Raw genomic sequence first — 13,451 nt, 5'->3', positions numbered from 1 at the left:
TGGAAGCTAGGGTTTTGGCTTACCTTATAGAACCAATACGGCGCGTTTAATCTGGAAAATTTCATAATTAAAAAAAGGGAGTTAATTTTACCAAATGTCCCCAAACTATTTCCGATTTTTAAATTAGTACTGAACTTCAAAATGATGTGCTTCACTCCGCAAACTATTGCCAATACAAATTTAATATGAAGCATAATTAAAATAAGACGGTAAACACGTGATCTATAATATAAATAATTCAGATCCGGCGTTTATTTTAGTAGAGCATCTATTATCATCGTCAAAAATATATTTTTCTATGAAAGAGAACGAACGAATAAATTTTTAAGTAAAGATGAATTTATAAAATTTTAAGATAAAAATAGATTTTTAACTAAAGGTATAGGGAGGCGATCATCTCCTTCCATTTTTCTTGTAACCCCCTAGACCCGGTCTATGCGTTTCGACTAAGTCTAGTGGATCACATTATGATTATTAAAGACATTTTTCGCAACCGTTATTCCATCAATATAAAATCACATTATAAATAACATGAAATTATAAACAAATTATACTATCAAAATCCAACTCGTAAATATAGTACAAATAAATAATAATTTAATTTAAAATATGTCTTCAAATTCAAAATCACAATAAACCGAACAGTATTAGCAAAAGAGTTATCATTATAAAATCCGATATTTTTAAAATAAGGTCCATGTCACCAAAATAAAGTCAACTTGCCAGATCAAAACATTACAATCTGATTTACTTCAAGAGATATGTTGATCCTCCAAGTGCTCGAACCAAGGTATCTAACCAACAGTATCTGAAAGGGGGGAAAATATTTTCAAAAGGTGAGCTAGGCTCAGTGTGTCCCAACATTTCCATAAAATCACAATAGGTACAAATCATAGTCCAGTAATCTCACAAATTCGTAAAAGAGTTTAACTTTTTGAAAATCATAGTTTAAACCTTTTTCTGGTACACCATCAGTAGTTGCCAAAATTATTTTCTATATAGCTTACTTTATGCACATAGCAAAAAGAAAGCCGACTTAAGGATAGGCTCTGAAGTTTGTATCTTTAAGCCCAAGTCAATAAGTCCATATAGCTTACCCTAAGCACACAACAAAGGAAAGCCGACCTAATGAAACATCTTGGGGCCCTCAAGAGTCACATTAGGCCCAGTTAGCTTGATCAGAGCTTCCATCGTAATTCAATTCCAAAATTCAATTGCACGTGACATAAATTCCATAAATCCAAAAACATGGTAATCATATACCATTTCAAAACAAAAATTAGATAGCAGCCATATTCCATAAATTGTCACATTAAATTGGTGCATCCATAAAACAATAACCAATGAATTCGGTGTACCACATATTAAAACCAATAAAACAGTTCAATAATAAGTAGGGAACACACCTCGACAATAGATTCAAATAACAAATCTACTGATTGTTGGTTTCACCACGCTCTGCTACAGTTTTCGAACGGGTGAATACTGGCACACGTGGTTTAACTGATCTACAAGAGCTGGGTCGAGCTGTCGAACGATCCGGAGAGTCTCTTGTACCTTCAAACAATAATATTTATCAGTCTCAAATCCTATTTAATTGTTCAAAGCTAAACTTCTTAAGTATATACGCATTTTTTGGGTTTGACTATCAATTTGAGGTATTTCGAGTCTGAATTTGGCCAAACGGATTGCGGAATCGGAATCAAGGCGTCGAAAAACATAAAGTATGACTTTTTGAAAAATTCAAATTCTTGGTCAAAGTCAAAGTCAACCACTTTGACCGTAGATTTGGAGACCTTCGGATTCGAATTTGACAAAACAGACCACGGAAACGGATTCGGAACGTCGAAAACTATCAGGATAGGTATACTCGGAAAAGATTAACGGTCGTTTAATGCTCGGTCAAAGCCATTTTAAGTTTTGGTCAAAGAAAGTCACCGGTCACCGGTCAACGGTCGGGTCGGGTCGGGTCAACGGTCGGGTCGGGTCATACCGGTCAACCCGGTTCAGACCGGTTAAACCAGTTCAGACCGGTCAAACCGGTTCGAACCGGTTGAAACCGGTCAAACCGGTCAGAACAGGTTGAAAACCGGTTAAACCGGTTTCCAGCAGCCACTCGCCCTGCGGCGGCGCGTGTGGCGCGTGAGGCGTCCTCCGGGGCCCTAAAAATCCCGGAAAAATTTTTAAAAATTATTTTGAGCGATTTCAAGATACTTACAACGATCGGTTCAAATTTTTGAACGGCGGAGAGCTCGATTTCAAATCGGCCGAATCTTTGACTGCACCACCTCCTCACGCGCCGCCGTCTACGGTGGACAAGGTTGACACCGGTGAACTCGGAACGGCACAATGAACACGATGGTGCGGGAGGTGTCGTAAACGGAGCAACGATCAACGGTGAATTTAAGATTTTCTCGGCGATAGAGCTAACAAAACCGTCGCTACTTTGACTAGAAATTCCCGACGTTTTGGCCGCGTTTCGCTTCAATTAATTTGAAGGGTTTGCTCCTCGCTCGATGATGAACACAACGGTGGTTTCAAAACAACGATCGGAATTCGGACGGCGTCGGAATCGAGTTTGGAAGTTGTGTGCGTGAGGAAGGATTTGTGAAATTGATTTCTGTTTTTCAAAACAGAAATAACGCATATAACAATTGTCTGCCGACATTTCATGGTTAAATTCAGGGCTTGGTCCCTGAATTTTCTTTAACTTTAAAACAAGCTCCAAGTTTTAAAATCTTTCAATTCAGTCCCAAATTTTTGCCAAATTTTCACAATTAAACCCTCCAATTTTAATTAAATATTATTTTGAAAATCGGGTTGTTACATTTCTCGATACGTCCCTGATGTTAAAATCAAATCAATCGAGTTATTGAATTAATTAAGCTGATGATTTAATTAATGAGATGAACAAATTATTCAAACTGTTGTGAGCTATTTAATACAGAAATTAAATTTAAAGGATTAATTATTTATGTTTGTGTTTTGTTCATTTTTTCACTAATTTCAAAAAACATATTATATGATCACTTTCGTTTTATTTAATTAAGATATAGTCACTTTCGTTTTTATTTAATTAAGATGTGATCACCACTGATTAACTGTCGTTAACAGTTAACATATTAGATGACGTGATAATTTTGGTATAACACATTTGGTTCTTGTTATTTACATATTTTTTCAATTTAATTATACATTTAATGAATTAAAATAAATTTAATTCTCCAATTGAATGATATCGCATGTCACCATTTGGTTGGAGGATTTAGGTTTATTTTGAACCTAGCATTGGTCTTGGCTCGATTGGTTGGGTACATGCTTTATTTTTCAAGTAACCTAGGTTTAAATTCCTTAATTTGCTTTGCTTTGTTTTCTACCAATCGAGTGACACGTGATATCATTCGATTGGAAGATTACATTTTTTTAATTTATTAAAATTAATACTAAGTTAAGAGAATATGTAAATAATAGTGACCAAATACGTGATTATATCAAAAAATTTCATGGTAGTTAACTCGTGGTGACCACATCATAATTAAATAAAAATGAAAATGATCATATATTATATATTTTTTGAAATCAATGAGAAACATTAAATAAAACACAAACATAAATGATCAATCATGTAATAAACCCAATTAAAAATGCACGGTTCAAAGTAAATTATTGATTTTTATTAAAAAAAAATTAAAAGAAGTCAACAGTCTACCTCAAGAAATTTCAAAGTAGGCTAATAACTTTTAACAGTACACTTGTCAAATATGTATTTTTTATTTGAATTAGTGGATCGTGAAGATGTTTGGAGTTATTATATCTATATTTTTATTTGATTACGAGTATTAAATATTTATATAGTTAATATATTTATTTAAAAAATTAAAGAGTATTTTTTTAAAATTATTGTTGTTATTTTTTTAGAATATGGGTTTGAGTATTATATATGTAAGGGATATAAATGTTTAATATCGAAAGATTAAAAATTTATTTTTAAACAAATATTATATTATATTTACCATAAATTAATAAAATTAATAATATAATTATTTTTTGGACAGCTTTAATTTCTTACCAACCAACTCATTCAAATTCAATGGAACATAATTAATTTCAAAGATTACTGTTTCGTACTTTCCATGCTTGATCTACTAACTCTAGTACTTGTATTTGTATAACTACTCGTAAGTCAAGTGAATTTAAATTTTAAATAACTCTTCAAATATGATATAGAATATATTTAAATATTGTGCAAATTAACTTACCTTAATGGTTAAAGGTTAAAGAGATCATTGTTGTTCCTATAAATTATGAGTTCGAACATCAACGATTGTAATAAAGTGATTAGAATTAATATTACTCTTTTTTATTTTCCTATGCTATAACTAAGATTATGATTATATTTATAATTTATTAAAAAATATTTAAAATAAATATAAAATTGGTAAAATATGCTTAATACTAAACCTAAGATGACATGTACTTTCCATATGATCAAAGTTTGTATTGTTTGTACGATGGGCATAACTATATATGATAAAAGATAATAACAAATGAAATATCATAAATAAAATATTAACATATATGTCCAGGCTCATCCATTTTTTTGTTGTTAAAAATTAACTGTCTAAGTTATACGTTAATATAATAATTAAGAGATGATAGTCGTTTGAGATTTTAAAATCATATTTTATTATATCACAATTAAACATGTTAACATTCAATTCAAAATACCATTAATTTTTAACAAAAAATACCCGTTTAAAATATAATAAATATTCAAATTATTATTTTATAACTTTTAATAGTTTAAAGATTAAAAAAAAATTCCGTAATTAAGTATCATTTTATAATTTTTATAATCTAGAAACTTGTCCCCTTATCAATCGGAATTATATTTGTGTACTTTAGCCTATTTTGTAGTATAACATTTCAAGAAATTCGTCAAAAAAAGAATTGGCGGGCGTGATGCAATCGGCCGCCCAACTTCTCTCCAAACCAGAAACGACGACGAACGACCTTTTGATTCTAGTAAACGAAGAAGAAAAGAAGGAAAATGAAACTTTCAAAGTCGTCCATGGATGGGAAAAAATTTCCAAATTAAAAAAATAATATATTTATTATAAATAGTTGGTGTATTACTGTGTAAAATCCAAGCGGTAGTCAACACACGGGTTCCATCTTTGCTTTTTTAACAAACGACGTCTGCAACAACGGTGATTCACTATAAACATAGAGAACGAAAATGGAGCTTAAACCTGGCTTATCTGCTTTGATCACTGGTGGAGCTACTGGGATCGGTAAAATTTTCGTTAACTTCACTTCCTTTTTCAGTACTATCAAAGAATCGATGAACTGATTCTATGCGATTGATTGTAAAGCACATCGGATGAAGTAATTTGATCAGTTGTTATTGATTTGTTTTTTGGAAAGTAACTTTCGAAGTCCGGAAGCTTGGCTATTGATTTTTTTATTTGATATTGAATTTTCTGTTGCAGGTAAAGCTTTGAGCTTAGCTTTGGCGGGGAAAGGGATATTTGTGACAGTTGTGGATTTCTCTGAAGAAAAAGGGAAGGAAGTTGCATCTTTAGTTGAGAAAGAGAATTCCAGATTCCATGAAAACTTGCAGTTTCCTTCTTCAATTTTTGTCAAATGCGACGTTACTAATCCAGGTAATTTCGAGTTGATATTTTTTTTGTCATGTTTAGATTTAACAAGTATTTGAATATGTACTTATTTGATTTCGGTTTTCGCAAGTAGGAGAAATAACTTCAGCATTTGAGAAGCATGTGGCGACATATGGAGGATTGGATATTTGTATCAACAACGCCGGCGTCGGTAGCCCAGTACTATTTACGGAGGATCAAACTGATGGGACTAAGACGTGGAGGCGCACCATTAATGTCAACCTCGTTGCAGTTATTGATTGTACTCGCCTTGCAGTAATGCTTCCACTTAGACTATTTTTTTCTGCAATTTTGTTTTGATGAGTCGGTCTTAATTTGCAGCAATGACCGACTGTTTGTGAACTTAATTAACAGATTAAAACGATGCAAGCTCTGCAAAAGCCAGGGGTGATAATTAATATGGGATCCTCTTCTGGTCTTTACCCAATGTATATGGACCCCATTTACTCCGGCTCAAAAGGTTTGCATTTTTTTTGGCCTGTCACACTGTATTCATTGATGTCCACTAAAAAATTCTTTCTTTCAATCAGTTCTAACTGCCGTATGATTAGGAATGATAACGATGCAAGCTCTGCAAAGCCAGGGGTGATAATTAATATGGGATCCTCTTCTGTCTTTACCCAATGTATATGGACCCCATTTACTCCGGCTCAAAAGGTTTGCATTTTTTTTGGCCTGTCACACTGTATTCATTGATGTCCACTAAAAAATTCTTTCTTTCAATCAGTTCTAACTGCCGTATGATTAGGAATGATCATTTACCTTGTAAGATTTGTGTTAAGCTTAAGTTTGAATTAAGATTTTTAAATGTTATTTACATAAAAAATGATAGATTATACTTGCAAGTTAATGGAATTTGTCTTATTCGATAGCTTGAGCTTGACTCCATATGTTGAATTTATCTTTAAAGTCGAACGCATATTATTTGCAAATATAGTGTCTTATTTAGATCATTAGTTGTAACCATTTTTCTAGGAAAAAATATTTCAGTTTGAAGATAAAAGAAAAACTAGATATAATGGGATTTGAATCCAAACTAGTTAGATGTCGGTTCATAAAAATAGCTTTGTAAGCCAACCCAACTGAACTTTTGAGTTCATCATCTATTCATATATTTTCATATTATTTGCTGAGATTACTGCAAGAAAAGGGAAAGTGGATATATTAAGAATGAGTTGCTCTTTTAAACATCTAAGCAAAAGGGATCTATATGTATAATTCTTGCAAGTAACGCATTTATGTAATTTGATGATTTGCTTAAAATATTTGTTTTCCAGGAGGTGCTGTCCTGTTTACTAGATCACTAACTCCTTACAAACGTCAAGGGATACGTGTCAATGTTCTTTGCCCTGAGGTAAAATCTCTAGTTGATTTGAAGAATCTTGGATGTTCGTAATTAGCATTAGCTTTCTGAAAACTGTTTTTCTTATATAAAATTTGACTTTGAACTTGAATGTAGTTTGTTCGAACAGAGATGGGAGAAAAGGTGGATTCCAAACTTATTTCTCTAATGGGAGGCTATGCTCCAATGGAAATGGTGGTGAAAGGTATATAATATATTTGGATTTTGTTATTGACTTGATTATCTCAAAGTAAATATATTAAAGGGTTGATTTCAAAGAACATAGCTTATAATAAATATTTAAATTTAATTATAATAACATAGTGAAACGAGCTTTCAGGCTTAGTCTAAACATTCGAATCAACAGCCCCTAGTGTAGAGGAAAAGAAATGCACCAGCTCAGCTGAATAGACTCATAAGTCTCCAATTTATGCCCTTTGTTATCTTTAAGCATCTGAACAGTATTAGCTCTTTGCCTAGGCAGTAACTTGTCCAAAAAAGAATTTTGATCACCCTCTTTTATCCATTGGATCCTAGTCTTTTCCTTCAAAAATGATTCTTCAGCACTAATCGAGACATAAAGTTAACCAGCAGCAATCTTCTCTCTTCAAGGTTTTTTTTTTCAAACTTAAAAAAAAACTCAGGATGCTTCATCCAAAAATTGAAAAACTTGAATGAACGGGTGGTCTAAATAGAGGAACTTTTAAAACAATGTAGCTAGGACAATGATCAGAACAGTCGGGAGGCAAAAATTCAAAGAATCAGGAAAACTCTGAAACCAAGAATAATTCAGCAAAACCCTGTAAAACTTCCTAGATAAAAAGGAGCCTCTGACCTCCAAGTGAAATGAAATCCAGAGAATGGATGATCAGTATTCAGTAATTTCAACTCTTCCCGCACACCCACTTTCTTCTTTAGCAACCCATTGCTACATCTTTTTTCCACACTGAGATTCAATATGCCCAAACAAGCAAAAACGTAAACATCTAGGACGAGAGCAAGCTAGTTCTATTTTTACATCCACACAGTTACCTTCAGCAAGTTCAACTGAACCAGTGCTAGGCAAACATTTTTTTTTGCAAATTCAAGCTGTTGCATAAATTTTTGCAAATTTATTTATATAAATTATAATTAGTTACTAATTTAAATATTATTTATTAATTTTTGCATCAAATCACTGCTGGTCACTTTTCTATGCACTTGTGTATATTTATAGGTGCTTTCGAGCTGATCGCGGATGAAAGCAGAGCTGGTTCTTGCCTATGGATTACAAACCGCAGAGGATTGCAGTATTGGCCCTCTCTTACTGAAGAAGCAAAATACTCTGTTCGTTACTCCTCAAGTTCCCGGAACAACAAAATCTCGTTCCAAGCTCCTTTAACTTCCCAACTTCCTCAGAATTTTAAGAAACTGTAAGTAAATTGCTTCATCTTTTAGTATTTCGAATACAGTTATTTGAGGAGTTTTTGTGGGTAAAAAGTATTTTGAAGTCGCCATCATAAACATAGATTGAGTTCTTGCATGATTGCAGAAAACTACAATTTTAGGATAACAGGTAAGAATCTATAAGTTTTTATGTAGTAGACATACTTTGTAACTTGGTTAGTTTAAGTATCCGTTACATTGGTACGATACTCAAGTTATATGAAAAAAATATATTAATAAAACTCTGTATCCACATGTATCCATATCAATACTCACATTGAATCCAAGTACGAAAGCTGATTAAGATAGTTAATAACCGTCATCAAAGATAGAATGTGATTGGTTTAATAAAGCTACTGACCAGTGCCTTCCTGCTCTTCGTCAGTGTTGTGCATACCTTGAGTCACCATTTTCGTGATGCAACCTATGTAATACGTGCGCCATTGAAACTCCTTCTTGAATCAGACCAAGTTCTTCTGAAAGTCATTTATGCCGGTGTAAACGCTGGTGATGTAAGTTTTTTATTATACTTTTCATGTATGATGCATTTGATTTTCCATTTTCTTTAATTAAAATTTTCCCTGCACTGAACTTTTGATATCCTGTTATAGCAATTTGCAAGTGTAAGAATCTTGTATAATTATAGAAAAATTATGCTCTCGATGATGTATAAATTATATACAATGTACTTATGTGTGTATTCTTGAATAACATGTTACACACAGGTGAACTATAGCGCAGGTCGGTATTTTAAAGGAAACAAGAAAGACCTCGGCTCCCTTCTTCCATTTGATGCTGGATTTGAGGTATAGAAAGAAAATATTAACTAAGTACAGAAATTAAGGATGACACTGGATGTTTACATTTTTGGTAACATAAATAACATTACGAGTATCTGCATCCATTCCAAATTCATACAGATTATAGTTATAATATTTGAATTTGAGAAAGTGGACCAGTATTAGCAACTATCTGAACTCACTCTCTGTAGCCATCCCCAGTGAAAATGTGGTAATATTATATAGTTGAATTAAGATGATATCTTCTGGCTATGGTTAAATTTTGCTGTTACAGGCAGTGGGAATAATTGCCGCTATCGGAGATTCTGTAAGAAATCTGAAAGTTGGAACTCCTGCTGCAATCATGGGTTTTGGATGTTATGCTGAATTCATGAAGGTATAAAGTCAATTCTATTTTTTTATGTTTATACATATCTTGTTTCCTCATCTAGTCCAATTTTTTCCAATATTTAAATAACTATCCGATGTTGAAACTAAATATAGGTTCCTTCAAACCACATACTTCCCATTCCAAGACCTGTTCCAGAAGTTGTTACTTTGCTTACTTCAGGATTAACAGCATCAATTGCTTTGGAAGAGGTACCTTTTTATTGTGGTTCCAAATTCATATCCTAGGAACCGGACTTGATTCTACAAAAATCAATCTATGGAAAAACTTGAAAAAGATATGAAACACACCCAAATCCAGATAACATAGCTCTCGAACCTTGTCACTCACTGACTTTTTGTGGCCATATTCTTTTTTAATCATTTTCGATCTCTTCTTTTTCATCTTATAGGTTGGTCAGATGAAATCCGGAAAGGTTGTCCTTGTAACTGCTGCTGCTGGAGGGACTGGGCAATTTGCAGTCCAGGTTTGTGTTAAATTGAATTGATAATTTGTAATACCTACATTACATTATTATATATATAGCGTATCAAAGCTTTTGTATCAAAGATAGAACCCACTCATGAATCATGATAGATACATCATACTCATGTCCGATTTTTATCTGGACTCCAAGTAATAAGTTTAGTCCGTGCTTGTCTTAGTTTTATACATATTGAATTATGCTATTTCATTTATTTTCTAAAACATCGTCGAAGTATATTTTATATGACCATCATATCATATTTTACGTCTTCAAAGATATATTTAATGTTATTTCATGATTGTATGTATTTATTCCATTGCTTCAACAAGATTTTGCCCCTTAAATTTATCTTTTTGTATACTTTTATCCCCATGTTTTAATCAGAAATGACATTTGCAGCTTGCAAAACTGGCGGGAAATCAAGTTGTTGCGACTTGTGGAGGAAATGAAAAGGCAATGCTTTTGAAAGAATTGGGGGTCGATCGAGTCATAGACTATAAAACTGAAGATGTCAAAACTGTATGTATAGAAATTCTTATTTTTTATCGTAGACACGTACATATATTTGACACTCACGACCAAATTTGGGTAACAGAAATTTGAACTTTGAATTAAGAGTATTGTAGTCAATTTAGTCTACTTGGCTGGTTTTCCAACATATATCCTCTTAATGATAATCAATAGCCTAACATCTGAAATTAATCTCTCAACACCCTCTTCCATGAATAAAGATCTCAGTTGCCATGATTCTATCATCATACATGTTATTGATCTCACCACAGTTAGAACAACTAAGATCTTGATTGACATTGGATTAAAAGGCTTTGTAATGCTGCCATGTGATGATTAATGTCTGCATTTGGTCGGTTTCATGGAAGGAACATCTGACTTTGTCGTCTTCTAGGCTCTCAAGGAGTTTCCAAAAGGAGTCGACATTGTGTACGAATGTGTTGGTGGGAACATGTTTGACTTGTGCCTTAATGCTTTGGCTATCCGTGGACGACTCATTGCGATAGGAATGATCTCTCAGGTTGGTTTTGTTTACCATAACTTTAAGTTGTTAACGATTGTATTGAGTTTGATCTTATGTTCTTTTAGCTCAGATTTGATTCTTTTGGGTCATTTTTAGGATTAGAAATTTGTTAAAGAAAAAGATCAAGTTTTTTTGTATTTGAAGCATTGTCTATTTGCGGTATGCTTCTCGATGCTTTTGCTGTAGTTGTTGATACTGATCAACTCTTCATTCTTTTTGAAGAAAAATATGTGTTTAACATTCATATATAGACATAAGTATAGAGAAATGAAAATTTTTAAACATACCCATAGTGAATATGTTCCCGTATCTGGCACTATACAAGTAACATAGGTAGTTGTGGGTTGTTAGAGTTTGTGACTCGAATTTCATTTTGTTTTGGCTAAAAAAGTTTACGCTGTCACATATTTGGTGAAAGAGATAAGTTAGTGTTCTTGTATGCGATCTTGTTTGTTTTACTTGTTCTTATTTTTTCTGATTAGCGTGACATAGGTTGTTAGAGAATGACCAAAATTTATGTCCCCAATCTTACATGAGATTGTTGCAAGTGAGTTGTTAATTAACCTAAATTAGCTGCTCATTCTTCAAATTCGCAACTGTTATAGCTTCTGATGTTGTGCTTCTTATTTACAGTATCAAGGGAAGCAAGGATGGATTCCATTAAATTACCCTGGACTAGTTGAGAAGCTTTTGGCCAAAAGTCAAGCTGTGGTATGTTGTCGGTAAAATTTGTTGTAGTGACTTTTCATTCTTAAAGTATCCATACCAGATGTTCGTTCCCAACTTATTATAACCCATTACAAACATATTTATGGGAATTGTCAATCGAATTTCTTTCTTTGTTTTCCATTGATCATGAATTCCGTAGTTTTGGTTCTTACCATATATGTTTTTGTTGTCTTCTTTGCACTCTGCATTTGGGAATCGGAATATTGTGGTCTGATTGTACTTAAAATGGCCTTTGTTTTCAGGCTGGCTTTGTCCTGGTACAGTATAGCCATTTCTGGAAAGAACACCTTATTAGGCTCTTTCATCTTTACTCTTCAGGAAAGCTTAAGGTAATTCATATATCTCGAACACTTAGTGCGGTGAAACACAACTTTTGACCTGCAACAATGCTATATGGAGCTTTAGTTCTCTCATTTTCCTAACATGCTGTAATTCGATTCCAACAGGTTGTAATAGACCCAAAAAGATTTTCGGGTTTGGATTCGGTTGCAGATGCTGTTGAGCATTTGCATTCGGGTAAAAGTACCGGCAAGGTGAGCGTAAACTTTTGAAAAATGAGAGCATTCAAGCAAGTCAATTAAGGCCTCTAATGTGTTTATGTTACGATCAAATGCCATAGGTTGTCGTTTGTGTGGATCCAAGCTTTGAACATCAAATAGCTAAGTTATGAAGTAATGCCGATGATATTAGCCTTCATCCTTCATTCCTACCTGGTAAAATCCTATACGATTTGCTTCTCATATCAAAATATACTCATCCTACATAGATAACTTAACGCCAATATAGCATGAACCGAGTGACCTCAATGATAAAGGAATTGTTATTTCTTGAGGTCTCGTGTTCGTGTACCAAGAATGTAAGGGGTGTAAGTGTTAATTGTCAAATGGTTGAGATTTTTGAATAGATACTACCTTGTACTTATCACAAATTAATAAAAAAAAACTGAACGCCAATATATTAATATAAAACAACACACAAATCAAATACTATCCATTTTGGCCACTTTTTTATGGGACGGAGTCAATATTGAACTATAAAAAGATTTATTTAATTTTAAAACGAAAATGATCCTAAAAAATAAGTAAATTCTAAAAATTAAGGAAGTTAGGACTTAATTCTACTAATTTTAAATTTGAAAGGCCATAAAAAGTTATTAAGGTATAACATTTTGGATCAAGACTTATTTTGATTAATTTTTAAAGTAGATGGTCCTAGAATAATTAAATCAAAATTTTTGGAGAGATTAAAATTTAATTGGAATAGTTATAAAACTACCAATGACTTAAAATGGTATAAAATCATTAAAGTTGGATTCATAAACCCTTCCACCTATAACGTGCCTTTGTCCTCCATGCTTTCTGGAATATATATATATATATATATATATATATATATATATATATATATATATATATATATATATATATATATATATATATAGGGTTAAGGTCTATTAAGTTTTACAATAATTTATAGCCATTACATTTAAATAAATAAATAATTTAGATTTAATTAAAATTTATAGTCATAAATAAATATATTTAAATTCACAATAAAATAATATACTTTTTTATTAGAGTTAGAGTT

The 13,451-nt window shown here is 32.6% G+C and overlaps 1 protein-coding gene across 2 annotated transcripts in view; it reads left to right on the top strand.

Moving 5' to 3' along the window:
- The first annotated feature begins 5,134 nt into the window (after window positions 1–5,134).
- The window catches only part of LOC120178584 (probable quinone oxidoreductase), a 28,165-nt gene continuing 19,848 nt past the window's right edge, over window positions 5,135–13,451 (top strand). The window contains exons 1-18 of one of the 2 annotated variants that reach the window (XM_039184401.1): window positions 5,135–5,294; window positions 5,493–5,666; window positions 5,755–5,936; window positions 6,036–6,141; window positions 6,959–7,035; window positions 7,141–7,228; window positions 8,240–8,435; window positions 8,834–8,960; window positions 9,174–9,254; window positions 9,523–9,624; window positions 9,732–9,827; window positions 10,028–10,102; window positions 10,502–10,621; window positions 11,007–11,132; window positions 11,769–11,846; window positions 12,107–12,193; window positions 12,311–12,397; window positions 12,484–12,637. In XM_039184401.1, the coding sequence (XP_039040332.1) occupies window positions 5,240–5,294; window positions 5,493–5,666; window positions 5,755–5,936; window positions 6,036–6,141; window positions 6,959–7,035; window positions 7,141–7,228; window positions 8,240–8,435; window positions 8,834–8,960; window positions 9,174–9,254; window positions 9,523–9,624; window positions 9,732–9,827; window positions 10,028–10,102; window positions 10,502–10,621; window positions 11,007–11,132; window positions 11,769–11,846; window positions 12,107–12,193; window positions 12,311–12,397; window positions 12,484–12,534 (1,908 nt within the window). In that variant the 5' untranslated portion in view covers window positions 5,135–5,239 and the 3' untranslated portion in view covers window positions 12,535–12,637. Of the gene's footprint in view, window positions 5,295–5,492; window positions 5,667–5,754; window positions 5,937–6,035; window positions 6,142–6,958; window positions 7,036–7,140; window positions 7,229–8,239; window positions 8,436–8,833; window positions 8,961–9,173; window positions 9,255–9,522; window positions 9,625–9,731; window positions 9,828–10,027; window positions 10,103–10,501; window positions 10,622–11,006; window positions 11,133–11,768; window positions 11,847–12,106; window positions 12,194–12,310; window positions 12,398–12,483; window positions 12,638–13,451 lie in introns of those variants that run through there. The other variant, XM_039184400.1, reaches the window with a different exon arrangement.

This window comes from Hibiscus syriacus, unplaced genomic scaffold (assembly GCF_006381635.1).
Source record: "Hibiscus syriacus cultivar Baekdansim isolate YM2019G1 unplaced genomic scaffold, ASM638163v2 tig00112354_pilon, whole genome shotgun sequence".
Lineage (NCBI taxonomy): Eukaryota > Viridiplantae > Streptophyta > Magnoliopsida > Malvales > Malvaceae > Hibiscus > Hibiscus syriacus.
The sequence above is the reverse complement of the archived record's forward strand: the minus strand, read 5'-3'. Positions and strand labels throughout refer to the sequence as shown.